The 18,405-nt window shown below is 43.4% G+C and overlaps 1 protein-coding gene across 2 annotated transcripts in view; it reads right to left on the bottom strand.

The window, feature by feature from the left end:
- Nucleotides 1-18,405, bottom strand: part of MTHFD1L (methylenetetrahydrofolate dehydrogenase (NADP+ dependent) 1 like) — a 181,768-nt gene that overhangs the window by 137,229 nt on the left and 26,134 nt on the right. For both annotated transcript variants that reach the window (XM_061428309.1, XM_061428310.1), the window contains exons 8-11: nucleotides 12,476-12,587; nucleotides 6,248-6,336; nucleotides 5,873-5,970; nucleotides 2,980-3,153 (exon numbers count right to left, since the gene is read on the bottom strand). In XM_061428309.1, coding sequence (XP_061284293.1) covers nucleotides 2,980-3,153; nucleotides 5,873-5,970; nucleotides 6,248-6,336; nucleotides 12,476-12,587 — 473 coding nt within the window. The remainder of the gene's footprint in view (nucleotides 1-2,979; nucleotides 3,154-5,872; nucleotides 5,971-6,247; nucleotides 6,337-12,475; nucleotides 12,588-18,405) is intronic.

Raw genomic sequence — 18,405 nt, 5'->3', positions numbered from 1 at the left:
TCTTATAGAATGTAGTGAGGTATTTATTTTCTAAAAACCATCAAACTCTGTGACAGATGCATACATACATCTCAAAGTCCTACACTCATGGCTTCTTTTTTAATGCAGGTGAAAGGAATACAATTGGATTTTCGTTCCTTCATAGGTCTGTAAGGGAATTTATATCACCGTTTCAGAAAAAGAACTGTTGATCTCTTGGGGTTAAATCTCTACTTGAGAATTCAGGTTTAATTTTCACTTCCATGTACAACATAGCAGCCAGTCTTCTTCAGCTCAGTGACACACAAAAAGGCCAGCAGAGCCAGTGCAGAACAACACTCTACTGGGTGTGGGCCAACATGCAGCGACAATCCTAGACGGCCAGGCTGGTGGGCACTCTCGGCACGTGGCCGGAGGCCAGGCCTTGATGGTATGACTTCACGTTAGAATCTGATAATGATACACCAGAGGCTTTGTTTCAGAAATATCAATTCTGTGTCCCCAGTGAAGGGCAGGGTCTTGTCTAGATTTGTGCTTTTATTTCCAATACTGACAAGCTCAAAACAGAGCCACTCCATGTGGAAAATGGCTGCCTGATTCCTCCTTCATAAACTGAGACTGCATCCTCCTGAGTTTTCTTAATCCCTCCTCTCTTAAGCACGGTGAAAAAAACCAGCAAACCTGCCTACCAAGAGCACTTAAAGCCTGGGAGAAGGGATGACAAATATGTGGATAAGATGCTCAATTTGTTTTGGAAGTTCTTCATGTCTAATAGGGCTTCCCTAGTGACTCAGTTGGTAAAGAATCTGCCGGCAATGCAGCAGACCCGGGTCTGATCCCTGAGTTGGGAAGATCCCCTGGAGAAGGAAATGGCAACCCACTCCAGCATTCTTGCCTGGAGAATTCCATGAAAGAGGCTACAGTCCATGAGATCTCAAAGAGTTGAACACGACTGTGCAACTTTCACTTTTCATGTCTAAGAGTTAATGTATTCATTGTAAACAAACTCTTATCAAGCACACTTCCAGAAAAGCAACGATAACTAGATATTTACTCCAAAATCTTGGACCCAGGAGTCCCCCCAAGTCAGCTGGCTCCTTCCACAGATCTGCTCCAGAGGGTGCCTCCAATGGGGCCAACAGCTGCTCTCGAAGAGGTTTCCCGAAGCTCAGTTATGGGGGCATCAGGGTTGGGGTTCCTAGGTTGGAGAGGATCCCCTAGGATTGGGAATCTAGCTGTCGTGAGTCTGGAAGCCTGACAGAGGTTTAAGCCACAAAATCGAGGAGCTGCAGCAAGGTATGAATCTCTAAGAAAACACAGTCATTGAATGACTCTAGCCCTCCATCCCTTCAAGAAAGCAACAACCAAAGAAGACTGAGAAGAGCACAAGGAGGTGGGAGGCTGAAGGAGGCAGAGGAAGAAAATAAAGAAATCACTCTTCCATCAAAGAGGTGATACTAAGGATGCTATCTTGCTTTATTTGTACTTTTATCTCTATTTGCAGGAATGAAAAATTGAGTTCATCTCCAGGGATTTTTTTTCCTGAGAACATCATTGGATAAAAGCACAAAGATGCATGCCCATGGTTGTTAATTTCAGCGCTGTTTATAATGGCCAAAAATGGGAAACAATTTAAGACCCCGTCATCAGAGAACTGCTTAAATAAATTATGGGACATCTCTATGATATTTACAGACCTTTTTTTCTGCCTCAACACACTCAAAGAATTAGAAACATGCTGTATTATCAGTGGCTGAGCCATAGCTGCACTTCTCAGTGCTGGGAAGATTGTAAAATGGAACCCACCCTCATGCCAGGTACTTTTACCACCATTCCCACCATTCCCACCAGTCCCATCCCCCAGCACGCTGAAGAACCTGGATGTAAGCAGTAGCATGTCATGCAGTCATGCAAAATGATAACAGAGCTCTACGCTGACTCACATGGAGACAGGTACACAACACACTGTTAATAATCTGCTTGCTCATAGAACAGTGTGTGCAGCGTGACTGCATTTATGACGGACTGCATCTGTGTCAAGATGGTCTCAAATGTGAACAGCTGTTTATACTTTCTTGTTTATAACTTTCTGTATTTTTCAAATTTTACAAGTATGCATGATTTTTATAATCAGAAAAAGAGAGCACTTACATGAATAATTAGATATGTAAAAAACAACTCACTACGAGTCAAGTCCAGTTATAACAGAAATGTCTCTTCCTGTTAATAAATAAGGCTTTGTGCCCCAAGCCTTGGCCTATATATCATTAGTAAGTCAATGCAATGACATTTCAAGACAACAAAGGAATTTATATGGTCTCCTGATGTTCCCTCGGGTCACATTAAATAAATATTTGAAATCCCTTGTTTTCTATCGTTCTTCAGCTGGTGAATGTATTATTTTTTTTTTTAAAGAGGCAAAATAAAGCCAATGCTCCTTCTCAAGAAAACCATGCATTTGCCTTTTATAAAATGAGTGACATAAATGTAAACAACCCAACATTAATTCTGAAATGCAAGAAAGAGAAATGAGTTTTTATAATGCAAAATCATAAATATTAAGGTTACTAACTGAAAAGTCTGACATCTCACACAAGTATCTGTTCATTTTTCAATGTTATTTCTAAGGAGAACCCCCCAAAGCACACTGTTCAGCTCAAAATATTTTTACTTTCAATTCTTACTTTGATTTTAATCATGAAAAGCAAAATGAAAAATTCAAGGCGGAACTAGGGTGATCAAAACACAATATGAGAAACAGAAAGCCAAGCCCTGGATTAGGAACTGTTTAACACTTTACATTCTGTGGAGGGGGCTCATTTGGTTTGCACTGAAAATAAAAACTCATCTCACATCAAATGAAGGAGTACCAAGTGAAATGGATAAAATAATGTCAAGTTGGAGAAGAGGATGGATTGGAGGGGTGTGGCGATATAAACAGGGCACAGAGTTTTACAAACGTGAATTCTTAGTGAAAGAGATTTAAAAAATAGCTCTTACCCAGCAACCAAGATGTATTTTCCATCTGCTTGATCCTTTAACCTTTCCAGCAAGGACAAACGTACTTTGGCTTTGCTTTTGCCATAGATTTCAATTTCGTCTGCAAGCAATCCTATCTCCTTGGCAAGGATCTCCACAGCTTTTGGAGTCTGCGCTCTCGAAATCTCGATATCACTGGGCAGGGGGAATAGAAGAGGTAAGAGAGTCTGCTCAGCTTAGGTGGTCGCTGCTACTGTAGAAAACATCCACCCACCACGCCAACAATTAAATCAAATGCCTTGTGGTCCTCTTTGCCAAGTAGGATTATGTGCAACTGCTAACAATTAAAGTACATGAGAAAACAGTACATTCCTTTTAGACAGAGAAACAACTCCAAAACTCATAATTCTAAACTTCTGTCCAGGTATAAGGATACACCTCTGTCATAGGAAAGGAGAAGGTATATTACAATGTGCCCAAAGGCCACCCTTAAAGATAATACCATGATTAGAGCACAGGGTCTTCTATGGGTCATCACTGAATTCTTCAACCAGGAATACGGGGCTTATTGCATAATGCTTTCCTACTGGGCTAGCCACATGTGTCTCTTGGCAATTCAAATATGTGGAAATGCTCTTGTGTTTCATCTGTGTCCATACTTTTCCTATCGCTTCCCTAGTTCAAGTCCAAAACTGCATTTCAAAATATTTCATTAATTACATAACTGTCGGTAAATGGAGCTAGTGCCCTGAAGCTCAACTTCAGAGACAGGAAGTTTTAGGAACTCCGGAGTGTCGCTGGGCAAACAATGATGCACACGTTGTCGCTCATCTCGACAGGAATGCTACGGAAATCAGCATGTGCTCAGCTTCTCAGAAGGCTCCTGAGCTCAGCTGCTTCTCTTATCGGGAGTTTGTCCAATCCACCTGTCTGTGACTTAGTCTGATGGTGCAGTTGTCTCCTGATTGGTCCTGGAGCCCCAATTCTGGGGCACAGCGGTCTCTCCACTGGCAGGCTCTATTTTTTTCTGTTGCTATTGCAGACAATCTACTCTCAGTCCTCATATTATCTCGTGTTCTCCTCTATGACCCGTGAAATCTGACCTCTGTGCAAGAAGTCACAATAAAGCTACTTCCAACACACACTTGAGCTGGAGAGGGGGAAGGGTGTCTTGGCCCGGATGTGGGTGGAGCTCTGTGACTGCAGCAAGGTAGGTCGCTCAGACAGTAAAGAATCTGCCCACAGTACAGGAGAACCAGGTTTGAGCCCTGAGTGGGGAAGATCTCCTGGAGAAGGATATGGCAACCCACTGCAGTATTTTTGCCTGGAGAATTCCATGGACAGAGGAGCCTGGTGGGCTACAGTCCATGGGGTTGCCAAGAGTCAGACATGACTGAGTGACTACACACGCATCTAATCTCTCCTCCAGATCCCTTTTTCCTTTCCGGTTCTCCTCCCTGCTTCACTGTCCATGGTCCCACTTCATTTTACCCTCCTGGCTATACCTTTTTTTCTGTCTCTCTCCTCCCACAACGTCCTAAATTGAATAGGCTACTCTTGGAATATCTCCCAGGTTTTCTCTTCACTAGCTGAAGAGTGACGGTGACATCATTCTGATTTTCTGAGTGATTTATAAACTACTCAGCCTGACTTTCTTTCCCCAGTGGCTCTAGAAGTCAGATTTGCTTAAGCAATTTAAGGGCTTTTCCCCTCCAAGTGGATTTATTTGGATTTGTACAAAGACTTTGGTACACAATTTGGCTGAGTTCTTCTCATTTTTTTTTCTAAGCTCTCTGAGAACAGAATTTATTCATTGACTTCTAAAAATGAAGGTGTGATAACAAAATAAGTAATCAAGAAATATTTTATGAAACAGCACGAATATAGGGATGATTATGACAAAGAACATTCCTTGGAATTTATGTATTAATGAACCAGATGACTAAGATGTTTAGTCTATTTGAGGAGTGAAAACATAGCTTGGAGGGTTTCACTAGCCTGGTGGGTATAATCGAATCATAGTGGTTGGCTGTGACCCAAGGAAACAGGTCAGTTCTGAAAAGTAACTGGTTATCAAGTGAAAAATGAGTCAGTTCCTGGTGGTGTTATCGCTTACATTCTGTGTATTCCAAGACGGCAGGCAGGATCACCTGTTTAATCGCTGGCCTTAAGGGTGCCCCCTGCAGGAAGTGGGTTGGGCCAATTCAGTAATAGAGGGGCAACCATAGGGGATTCACTATGAGGCTGGAAAATGCATCTGTCATCTCTCTGGCTGAGATAGCTTATCTAACGAACTGTTCTAAAATCACATGCTGAGACTGTCTCGCAGTTTGCATTTCCAAATTCATACAGAGGGAATATGTAGCTTTCACTTCATTAACTATCACTCAAGAAAATATCCATCTGGACTGTCCCAGAGTGTCCCGTCAGAGAGCAGATACCACCATGTTCTGAACAAAGTGGAGCTCCACTCCCACGTGGAATAGTGATTGGTCTGGTTGGTCATTTACCCCCAACAAAGAAACCTACAAGGCCCTGCAGACCAAGCTGACTGTGTGTGTTGGGCATCTCTGACACTGAAAAGCATATTCCAAAAAGTACCATATTTTGTCAAATCTAAGGTACCATTATTTTAAGAAAAAACACTACCACTGAACATGAGATACATCTTTGACAGGAAGGTGCATGCTGATTTCAGAGGTATGAAAAAAATCTACATCTTAGAATTGATAGACTATGGTAAACATGCTCACTATTATTTAATTTTGGAGGAATTAAAGGACAGAAAAAACAGTGCAGCAATTTGATTAGAGAACGCTATCTACCATCAAAGCCGTAAGACCGTGAGTTTTGCCCCCATCCAATGGATAACTTTGGGTATCTAAGGTGAGCTGATGTCAGTATAAACAAATACCTTGGTACAGGGGACAGAGGCTGAAGTTTCAAGCAGTGAAGTCTCCATCTGCGGTGCTGCTGCTCACGGAGCCATCTCCTTCCGCTGCTGACCATGTTCTTTAATAGGGGTAGGAAGGAAAGGGTGTTAGACAAGTAAAAGCTGATGGCTTACGTATCTACACTATGAAAATACCAAGCATCATTCAGGGATACTGTGTCATGGAAAGGAACAAAAGTTGCAAAATAATCCAAGTGGGCCTCAGGAGTAATTTTACTCACATGTAATTAAATGTGTAGGTTTTTCTTAAAAAAATAAAATGTGAGATCCAAGTACTATTTTAAAAACTTTGTATTCATTAACTCAAAAATTCTCAAATAACTGGGTCAGACAAACCTGAATCCGCAGAGCAGCAGCAAGGAGACTCACATCTTCGGCGATGGGACTAATACCATGGACGCCAGAAGAAATGCATGCAGCCTTCCCTGGGGAAAGAAAAAAGACTTTCAGCATAACGTCATTTGTAGCCTACTGTTTTTTCCCTGTAAAATGCCAGGATGATGAATGACGTTCTCATTTTCAACCAAGGAAGTGAGCGTGTCATGGCACAGCTACAGGTAGTAGGTCAGCAGCTGGGTCCTGGCACAGCCTTGGGGCTCCCAATTGGGCCACAGATTTAGAGTTTGACGGGATTAAAATCTTGCCTCTACCTCTTACTGGCAATTGTGACTTTGGGCTCGTTAATTAATGTTGTTCAACCTTACAGAGTTTTGTGAGAACTGAATGTGATATGGTATGTAAAGTGCCTGGCATATTATATGTATATTTAAACAATACATCTAAAGTCAAAGCAATTCCATGTATGATTCAGTTCAGTTCAGTCGCTCAGTCGTGCCCGACTCTTTGAGACCACATGAATTGCAGCACGCCAGGCCTCCCTGTCCATCACCAACTCCCGGAGTTTACTCAAACTCATATGCATCAAGTCGGTGATGCCATCCAGCCATCTCATCCTCTGTCTTCCCCTTCTCCTCCTGCCCCCAATCCCTCCCAGCATCAGAGTCTTTTCCAATGAGTCAACTCTTTGCATGAGGTGGCCAAAGTACTGGAGTTTCAGCTTCAGCATCATTCCTTCCAAAGAAATCCCAGGGCTGATCTCCTTCAGAATGGACTGGTTGGATCTCCTTGCAGTGCAAGGGACTCTCAAGAGTCTTCTCCAACACCACAGTTCAAAAGCATCAATTCTTTGGTGCTCAGCCTTCTTCACAGTCCAACTCTCACATCCATACATGACCACGGGAAAAACCATAGCCTTGACTAGATGGACCTTTGTTGGCAAAGTAATGTCTCTGCTTTTTAATATACTATCTAGGTTGGTCAAGAACGAAAAGGAAGATATAAATGCCTATAGAATAAGCCCAGGTAAAGTGCTGTGTGACAGATCAGGCTTTGTAAAATCCTTGTCCTAAAAGTGACAGAGCCGGGCTCAGAGGTAAAGAATCTATGTGCCAAGTGCAGGAGACACAGGTTCGATCCGTAGTCCCAGAAGATCCCACACGCTGTGCGTGAAGCAACTAAACCCATTTGCCACAACTGAGCCTGTGCTCCAGAGCCCTGGAACCACAACTGCTGCAGCCCATGCGCCCTAGAGCCCGCACTCTGCAACAACGGAAGCCACCACAGTGAGGCGCTCGCTCTTTGCAGCTACAGAGTAGCCCCACTTGCTGCAATTAGAGGGAAGCCTGCACAGCAACAAAGACCCAGCACAGCCCAAAGGAAATAAACAAATGAAATTATTAAAAACAAACATAAAAAAAGACAGAGCCGATTCTCCATCAAAGCTGAGAAATGAGGATTTCCTTCAATGATCCAGTGGCTAAGACTCTGTGCTCCCAATGCAGGGGGCCCAGGTTCAATCCCTGGTCAGGAAGTAGATCCCGTATGCCATAACCAAGAGTTCATGTGCCCCAACTAAAGATCCCAAGTGCTTCAACCAAATAAAATGTTTTTAAAAAAACTGAGACATTATATTTTAGGATATTAAGTTTGAGGATTACCTGGATTTCAAAATACAGAGAAGCATTTTATAAGAATTCTACTGTGGTTGGCACTTAGTTTGTGAAATGTAAACAGACAGGAAGTTTGTGAAATGTAAACAGACGTGTAAAAATGCTTTAGCCTATGCTGTTAACAGTAAGCTTTTTGAAGGAAGAGACAACCACTCTACTCTTAAATTTATCCATTTTCCTGACAGTCCTTTGCAAGAAAGAGCACATAACACGTAAGTGTTTGTGATGTTCTCTTGTCAAATGTATTAAGGGTGTAAGAAAATCATATCCCTCATGTATTGTTTAAAGAGATTAGCAACACTTCAGTTTTATACATCATATTTAGGCAAAAGCCAAGAGTCTAGAGAATGAGAAAGACCTGTTTTGTTGGAACCACTAGAGATCTGATCTAAAGGTCTTATCCAACCCCTGTGGAAAAGAAATATGCTTCCCTCATTCTTACCTCTACCTTTAAATGATGGGGAAATAAGAAAAAGTTGCATTCAATTTATAAATGGATGTTCCAGGAGTCTAATTAGGAATACCCATGTGAATGAAGATTACTTCACCTATAGAATTACACTGCACAATTTCACACTCTTAGCTACTGTCTAGCATACAATATGGAGAAGGAAATGGCAACCCACGCCAGTGTTCTTGCCCGGAGAATCCCAGGGATGGGGGAGCCTGGTGGGCTGCCGTTTATGGGGTCGCACAGAGTCGGACACGACTGAAGCGACTTAGCAGGAGCAGCAGCATACAATAGAACGCAGCTAAAATCAAGTAAGAGCTTAAAAGACAACACAAAAGACACATACATCTCAAACTTTAGAAGACTCTTGTAGGAACCAACATTTCTCATTTTAAAGAAAGTCATCTGAATTTTAGTAATGCTTTAGTGTATTATTTGCTTTTCCTTCTACTATATTCCAGCCAATAAAATGAAGTATAATTTTTAAATGGGAAAAAATCTAAGATGGATATCTCAAGTTGACTGAGTCAGAAGCTATTTTTTTCTTTCCTATGGTATACTTCCAACCTTTTCTATCATAACCAGTGGGCTGCTTTTGTAGCAGGAATCAGTGCAATCTTAAAATGGAATGGACAGTTCTGAATCTGGAGAAACTGAAGCAATTAAGATGGTAACTCAGGGAATCTAGAATACATGGTTAATAAATTTCTTGGAGACCCAAAAAAGGAAATCATTACCTCACCACCCCCGCTGCCTATGTTGAGGCCAGGCCCCACCCGGAGGGCTGTCCACACTCGTAAGTCGAGCAGGGCTCTCAAACCAAATGGCTCTTTTCATTTCCCACTAACACTCCCCATTAACTCACAGCTCCTTCCTCCAGGGACAAGTCAGTGAATCCCTTTAAAAGATGGCCTTTCACTTACCATTTTTCTTACAGTAACCAAACTTGCTACAATGAGAAAATTTAAGGCTAAGGTGTTATAATAGTTTCCTTGGAAATCAGAAGGTCTCTTTTCAAATAGGAGCTGCTTTGAGACCACCCTGGGACTCTCAGCAACTCTAATTAGCCTGAGTCCTGGGATGTAGCCCCCTGTCTCCACTCTATAGAATCACGTTTGCTTCAAATGATGCTCTCTCTGAACTACTCTGACCCATTAAGTTTCTATTTTGACACTCTTCTCTGGGCCCCAGACTAGTATCTCCTTTATCTCATTTGGTACATCAGAAACTAAGTCTGAATATTAGGTACACAGTGGCTTTTGCTGAGGACGAATTTTGACCTTTAGCATGCAGAGCATTACAAAATCAGAGCCCATTTCTTTCATTTGAAATAATGTTTTAGAAAATAAAATTCTTGTACCTAGACAACTGAACCCTGCTATGGCCCTGTTTTCAATCTAAACATGAGACTCATGCCACAGAAGAGGGACCCAATCCAACAAGTTAGGTGTAATTGTTTTCCAAGCACTGCCTCTGGGCTATCAGCCATCATGAAAATCTCTCTGGGGATTACGTATTCAATAAAATGCCCCTATAGAATTACCTCATCATAAATCACCCCATCCCATCTATTTTTACAAGGGAGGGAAGGGGAACCCTGTATCATTAAGATGACCAGGAAAATTTCATTATAAAGCCCTGCCTTCACCCAATCATAAGTATATTAAACATTCTTTTCCTCTTAAGTTGAAATAAAAGCAACTTTCTCTTTAATAATGTTTGAGAAAGGTCTTTGCTTGCTTCAAGTGGAAAATTATATATAAAAGAGGGAAAAAGCCTTTCTTCAATTTATTCAGAGATTAAATTCTCATACTAATCAAAGTTGTTAAAACAAAAACTTCTGACTACTGAGAAATGAAATGCTATTATAAATAGTGCCGACTGGAAAACGTTCATCCGTTTAATCAGCATAGTGTTTTTTCCATCTTTGCCTCTGCCTCGTCAGCCCTGTTTTTTTTAGCGGAGAACAAGTTTAAGGAAATGTCTTTCTATCTGAAACTAACTTAAAACTGTAACCATAGGATAATTCTGAATCCATTTTCAGTCGCTCATTCAACACAGTATTTACTAAGCCCTTCCAATGTGTCAGCTAATATTCTGAGCACTCAAAAATCAATAAAAGTTCTACTATTGGACCAGATAAACTAAAAATAAACTGCAATCTGTCTACATTCAGAATCTTTTTTTTTTCCCCTAAAGAGAATTGTTACACCAAAATTTAATGTTTTTAAAATACCTTAAAAAAAAATCATGGTCTTAAAAAAAAAAAGAAACACATTAAAAATAGGGCACCATTTCAACTGTAAAACATACGCCAACCTTCATGTAATTGTAGGGCTCACAGGATTCCAAAAGAACACTGAAGTCAACTCTCCTATCTCCAACCAGGGTTGTGCCAAAATCACCCTAAACATAAAAACTCTAATAAAAAACAGCAAGTAAACACTGTAGCAGGGAAGCATGCCTTAAAAAAATAACAATAAAGTCATAACTGACTTTCCTGATCCCACTAGGATTCTGAGCAAATTAAAACCGGGCATGGCACTGCTGGTACAGTGGTGAGCAGAGCTGCCTTCCAAAACAGTGCACGTACGCTGTAGATGGACCAAGCATTTTTTTCTTTTCAGGGAAAAAAAGTTACATCCACAAACTACATATATTTCAAAGAATTGAGTAAAGAATTGAGCATGCTTTCTATTTATTAAAAAAAGCCATTAATTCCATTCCATATTATACTGTACCTCTAATTGCTTCATTCATGTGTGTGTTTGTGAGCTGAGTACATGAGCATTCTGAAAAATTCCTGAGCATCTTCCCTTCAAAACACCCCAAACCACCTTGCGTCCTTCAGCTCCAAGGGGCTTTTAATCTGATTGGTCAATTCTGGGAGGAGTTACATTTCCTAAAGAGGAAGGTGCATTATTTCTCTTTTTGAAGAAATAGTTAAATGAATTTCAGTAAAACTTTTAGCATATTCCTTTCTTTTCTATTAAGTTTAACGCTTTTTTGGTGGAAAAATGTAAAATGGTCATCCCAAGGTGACTGAATCCGAAGTTCTATTTATTTTCTCCTTGATACTATTCTTTATATCACTGTGTTGCGAGGCTACCTAAGCTTCAAGGTCTAGAACGCCTGTACTAGTAGAGACTCCTACTCCTTTTGGTTCAAGTTTTGACCAGCTTTGGGGGAAAAGAAAAAAAAACACCATCCTCTTGGACAGCTCAGTACAGCCCCGCATTCCCACCCCATGTTGAAATTGGGAGCCACAGGCAACAAGGAAGGAAGGTTCTGTCTTCCTCTGCCATTGTCTCTTGCATACACAGGTCATGGGACTTGAGAGGGTGGGCTGGGTGTGGTCCAAAGCTCTCACAGCCTGAGTGTCTTTCTGTGAAAAAGAAAAAGGTCAGCCGGCTGGATCAGCTCCTCCTGGCCCCCTGGGTGGGCATCCTGGCCCTGACACAGCTTCAGCTACCCTGAGAGTGACCTGATGTGATCCAGGATGTTCCTGGATCCCTGAGCAAATACCATCAAATACTGACACCCATCCCAGGACCTCTTCTGTTTCTAAGGGTGACTTTCCCAGCATTCTGAATTGACTCTGGGGCTCCAAGAAGTGCTTGAGGGGTCACTGCAAAGGGAAATTATGAACACAGGGGAGCTGGTCTCCATTCCCCTCCCTCTGGCAGCTGTGTTTTCATCTACTTTTATGTGTTGAAATCCACCTAAGATTGCTTTAGGAGAAAGCATTCTGCTGTTTTACAAAGACTGTGAGAAATACTATTCCTAGTTTACCTCACACATGTACTAACTGCCTGCTGTAGGTCACAACTGACTTGTCTGCTCGATGCTAGAGGACAGCAAGGGACATTTCAATGGGGCGGGGAGGCGGGGAGGTGGCTGCTACTGCAACTGGCATCTTGGTTGCTCTTTGCCCGACAATATGGCTCCAATATAAGTAACTGAAAAGGCGGTCACCTTAACTGTGTTCCTGTGTTGACAGTGACCACCATTTCAGGAACATACTCTTTCCGAATAAGGTTAACCTTGCTCATAGCAATCTCGCCTGTTTTGATTGTGGCCTGGCACCAATCTGAAGCCATTTACCTGATAGAAAGTCATGCGAACAGTTGAAAACAGTAGTTCCCGGTTGAATCCAAGAAAGGGGGATCTCTTCTGGCTTGGGTGAGCCCAAGACCACAATATCAGCCTCCTGTAGCTAGAAAGAAAAAAAGAAATACCACACGTGTTTTTAACTGTAGCATAAAGATGTGACGATCAGCATCAAATGCCTTCCATGTAGCAGATGACAATCGCAGTTTCAGATTGTCAGCTCCTCACTGATGTACTGACAGAATCACTTTACTAACAAACGAACTAAGTGCAAACTGAACGTGATTATCATACCCTGGAAAGGAAACTTTAAAAATTTCTTCCAGGTAGTCACTCCAGCATATAAACTGCATGCTGAGTTGCTTAAGTCGTGTTCAACTTTTTGCAACCCCATGGAGTATAGCCCACCAGGCTTCTTGGCCCATGGGATTCTCCAGGCATGAATACTGAAGTAGGCTGCCATTCATTTCTCTGGAGTATCTTCCTGACCCAGGGATCAAACCTGTGTCTCCCGCATTGCAAATAGATTCTTTCACCACTGAGCCACCAGGGAAGCCCCAGCATAAATACTGTGTGTATTTTTAGCACTGTCACATTTTCACCACTAACTGGAATACTGAGAAAAAGGCTGAAGTCAAGGAAACAGGGAGGGCACTGCTGGGAGGAGGAGATGGTACTCGGCGCAGGGTAACACAGGCAGCATCCTGACTTAGGACAGAGATAGAGCTGGTCTAGAAAAAAAAAAAATCTCATTTTCCTTTAGGTCCTGGTTATAGTGTCTTGTCGAACTGCTTGGCTTTGTTTTGTTTTCTTAAAGAAAAAGGTTGGAATGCAACCCCTTCTACAAAAGACATGTCTGCCCTATTTGTATTTTGATAACACAGCGCTGGAGGAACATGTCTGGTAGGACAGTTCTGAAGAAGGGTGAAACGTTAACTCTGGCGTCAACAAAGGAATGACCACCTATTCCAGTACCAAGTAAGCACCTGATGACTTCAAACTGGATCCATATGTGGAAGGACTGAGTGGAAGAAGGAATCCCAGACCCGCGGGGAAAATAGTGATAATTAAGCATGTCAGCTCTTAAATACATGCGGTGAGTGTCACTGCTGCTGCTGCTGCTGCTAAGTCGCTTCAGTCGTGTCCGACTCTGTGCGACCCCATAGACGGCAGCCCACCAGGCTCCGCCGTCCCTGGGATTCTCCAGGCAAGAACACTTGAGTGGGTTGCCATTTCCTTCTCCAATGGAAGAAAGTGAAAAGTGAAAGTGAAGTCGCTCAGTCATGTCTGACTCTTAGCAACCCCATGGACTGCAGCCCACCAGGCTCCTCTGTCCATGGGAGTTTCCAGGCAAGAGTACTGGAGTGGGGTGCCATTGCCTTCTCCGGTGAGTGTCATTATGCCCATTTAATTGACAAGTAAACTGAGACTGAGGAGTGCAAGAATCTCAGTGGTATATCCCGTCTTCCCAGCGGCCCAGCCTTGGATTCAATACTGCTGAGGCAGAAAGAGGGAGACTGACTGCCCTCCACTTTCCAGTACTTGACAACCCTTCCATCATCGCTTTTGCCAGACTTCAACGCCCTGCAACTGACGGCAGACTCTTCAGAATCAAACAGACAGGAACGGAAGGCAAAACACAAAAACACCCCCACTGCCACTACCCTCACACATCCATCCAAAGGCCCAGGAAGTGAGCCGGCTGCAGGGGTCCTCATCCGCTTTCAGCCTGGACATGCGGATTGCTGAGAGGACCAGGCAGGACCAGGCCAGTGTCACAGTGCTTCAGTGCCCAAACAGCATTACAGACTCGGCTAAGGACTGTGTAACACTGGGCAAGAGGCTGCCTCAGCTAGAGTCTCAGGAATCTTGCAAACAAAATAGCCAAGATCTAGAGCAGCTCTGAGCTCCCTTGATAAAGAAGCAGGGTGAAAATTTAAACGCACATCTTGTCAAGAGCCAACAAAGCCAATCCTTACAAATTAACATCCCGGAAACACTGGTCAATCCGATCATGCAAATCGTGCTCATGCTTAGTTGCTCAGCTCTGTCTGACTCTGTGACCCCACTGACGGTAGCCCGCCAGACTCCTCTGTCCATGGGGTTTTTCTGGCAAGAATATGGGAGAGGGTTGCCATTTCTTTCTCCAGAGGATCTTCCTGACCCAGGAGTTGAACCCGCATCTCCCGTCTCCTGCATTGTAGGCAGATTCTTTACTCACTGAGCCATCGGGGAAGCCCAATCACGCAAATAGGGCACAGCAATTGACTGAGTACCATGAAGGAGCCCAAATGCTTTTCAGTTTTTAAGGTGCTCACTGTTTTTCAGCATTACCCTTTATTAAGGCACAGCAATGAGTCAGTATTAACCACATTCAAAAAGAGGTCCCTACTGGAAAAACCACAACAGTGTAAACACAAATTAAGAGGTTTACACTCAATATTATCAGCAAGGAGATCAAACCCATCAATCCTAAAAGAAATCAGTGCTCGATATTCATTGGAAGGACTGATGCTGAAGCTGAAGCTCCAATACTTTGGCCACCTGATGCAAAGAACTGACTCATTAGAAAAGACCCTGACGCTGGGAAAGATTGAAGGCAGGAGGAGAAGGAAACAACAGAGGATGAGATGGTTAGGTGGCATCATCGACTTGATGGACATGAGTTTGAGCAAGCTCCGGGAGTTGGTGATGGACAGGGAAGCCTCGCGTTACAGTCCATGGGGCTGCAAAGAGTCAGACATGACTGAGCAAGTGAACTGAACTGACTGTGTTATGGTCACGTGGGTTCTCAACAGATGGAGCTGAAAAGCGGCTAGACTTGTAGGTGCTTTTATTTTTAGGAGAAAAATGTGTCCTTATGGAAAGAGGATTTTAAATGTCTGATAAGAAAACATATGGGATCCCTAGGTGGCACTAGTGGTAAAGAATCTGCTTGCCAATGTAGGAGATACAAGAGACGCAGGTTTGATCCCTGGATCAGGAAGGTCCCCTGGAGTAGGAAATGACAACCTGCTCCAATATACTTGCCTGGAAAATTTCATGGACAAAGAAGCCTGGCGGGCTACAGTCCACAGGGCCGCAGAGAGTTGGACACAACTGAGTGACTAAGCAGCAGCAAGAAAATATATGAGTCCCTTTACCACTGCAGACAGTCAACCACAGTACGACTCGAGAGTAACGCAAATTGTTTAACACCTGTTGTAAGTGATCAGCAGACAAGAAATGCCATTTCCACGTTCAACGGTGGCCAACACAGAACATGTTAAACTATCTACAGGAAAGAAGTTAATATGGACACGACTGCAATGCTCATTTTGGAAAAAGCAAGGATCACAGGTTCACTCGAGTCCCCTAAGAGCGCTTAGTTTCCTACACGTGGTATCTTCGGTACAACCTGTTCTTTTCATTACCTATAAATCTCAGACATCTCATGCCGACCCCTTAACTGTGTACCTAGACTCAACTCGAAAGTGGGCTGTGCGAATAAGCAACTGGAGGACCGTCAATCCCCAGAGAAAAGACAAAAATCTCCTCCCACAGTCATGATTGCAATGGAGATGCTAATTTTTTCTGGAAAGGAAAAGTGCTAGATGCTTAAATCAATAAATAAGCCACAGAGGCCCAGGCAAGGTTTTTTTAATGAGCTACAATTCAAGGAGAATTATCATCTCACTGGCTGTTTCTACTTTCTTCCTCCCTAATGGGAAGGACCTCAGCCAAAGCCTGGCTTGAAACTTTACTCATAACAAAATATTGCCTTCTCTGCTGAGGCCTGAGTGGAAGCAGCTTAGAGTGTACCGCCCACTCCCCAGGCGGAAGACCAAATGTTAAAACCATCTCCAGATACAGATATGCAGGCATTTAGTGTGGAGCACGTGGGAATGCTGGAGGGTTTAGATACCATGAAAACTATTTTTCTTGAAGGTTTTCTTTTCGGGGGGGTGGAAGTAGGGATGAGAAGTCTCAGAATATGGAGGGGGAGATAGAGGACGGATAGGAGAGAGAGGACTCGAAATGTTATGCTGCTGCTGCTGAGTCGCTTCAGTCGTGTCTGATTCTGTGTGACCTCATAGACGGCAGCCCACCAGGCTCTCCTGTACCTGGGATTCTCCAGGCAAGAACACTGGAGTGGGTTGCCATTTCCTTCTCCAATGTTATAAGGAACATCATAGTTTTGTACTTAGCAAAGGAAATGCATTTTTAAAATGGAAACTACGGGAAAGACAGCCGCACATTTCTGGCCAGAAGAGAGGGATTTATCTTCTGCTATCAACGATTTTATAAGGGCATATATGAACCTCAGGTATGGGGTTTGTATGCATACAGAAAGCTGGGATAGGTTTTAAAAGAAGAATCATGATTGAACTACCTGAGACCTAACAAACCTGCTTCTACATCCTTCAAATGTTATGGACAGAGTTCTGAAAACAAAGTTCAAAATTAAGAACATCACTTTTGAAAAAATCAGCTGGTGCTCTCTCCAGCCAACGACATGCTTCTGAATTTACACTGACTGGAGAGAATGAAAGAGACCCAGAATTCTTCAGTGAATGGACTCATTCACCTGCCGTCTCCACTTGGGTACTCCACTTGGGGCAGACACTGAGGTTGCTGAGCATCAGAAAATAAAGATCCAAGACTACAAGATTTGAGAGCTAGGATCTTCCTGATGAAGGGACAGGACAAACCACTGAACTATGGAAAAGAAACACTCTATTTCTATGTATTTTGACCATACAGTTGGTAAAATACTTAAAAAACCGGCGAATGTTTAACATCCGGCAGGCCGCATGCAACGGCCTGGCAGCTGTCACAGTTAAGCACAGGGTGGGGTCCCCAGGGAGCGAGGGGTCCCAGGGAGGGAGGGTGGGAGGTGATCTGGCCCTTGTTCTTTCACTTTCAATGAACTGGGACACTGCGGTTAGTGCGAGCTGGTTGAGAGGCTTTATAGATCACATCATGTTCTGCACAAGAGCCTTCACAGTGCTCTGTGATGACAGCCTGGAGGCCCCATGGCTGTCTCCCAGCAAAGTCCTAACGAGAGTGAGGTGTTTTGCCTTTTTATAAAAAGTCACTTTCTTTCAATAAAGGCCGAATTCTTGAATTTGCTGGCCTTTTCTTGACAACAGATAAGCAGCTGTCAGGCTGGGCTACCCTGGCTGCCCCTGCTGCATCCACTGTGTTTTAGGACGATGATGCTGGAGGCTGGATTGAGAAGGGCTGGGGGAGCTGAGAGGGAAAGCATGGTACAGGCAGCAGGCAGAGGACACCTCTGTAGGAAGCTGGATGCCTGGAACCAAGAAAGGAACGGAGGATGGGGAAGCAGGGTAGGATTCACCAGCATCAGAGATGTAGTTAAACGCTGAGGCTTGGATAAGATCTCCGAGGGAAAGAACGGGAAGAAAAAGGTGTCTAAGGCATCCCTCAGAACTCATCTTAAATGACAAAGGAAGAGGAAGAAATGACATGACTCTGGCCATGTCTGGTCTTCCTGACCCAGGAGTCAGGGGAGGAGCACTGGGTTGTCTCAAGCAGCCTCAGGGGAAAGGGTGTTGTCAACCAGTTCCAAATGATACCCAATGGCTAAGCAAGCCAAAAGCCATTAGGAACCCTTCAGTGACTTTATTATAGAAGTGGGCATAGGCAACCATGCTTGGGCAAAATCTGCCCTCTGAGTCCAGTGTGTTCCCTCCCTATGGAGATTTCACTGAGCCAGTGAGCAGTGGTGTGCTTGAGGGCTCAGTCATGTCCGACCCTTTGCAACCTGTAGCCTGCCAGGCTCCTCTGTCCATCTGTCCGTGGGATTTCCCTGGCAAGAACACTGTAGTGGGTTGCCATTTCCTCCTCCAGGGGATCTTCCCGACCCTCGGGTCAAACCCCAAAGGGTAAATAAATAACCTTCCTTTTTCTCAAAAATTCAT

Source organism: Bos javanicus, chromosome 9, assembly GCF_032452875.1.
Source record: "Bos javanicus breed banteng chromosome 9, ARS-OSU_banteng_1.0, whole genome shotgun sequence".
Lineage (NCBI taxonomy): Eukaryota > Metazoa > Chordata > Mammalia > Artiodactyla > Bovidae > Bos > Bos javanicus.
This window is presented reverse-complemented; position numbering and strand designations above follow the sequence as displayed.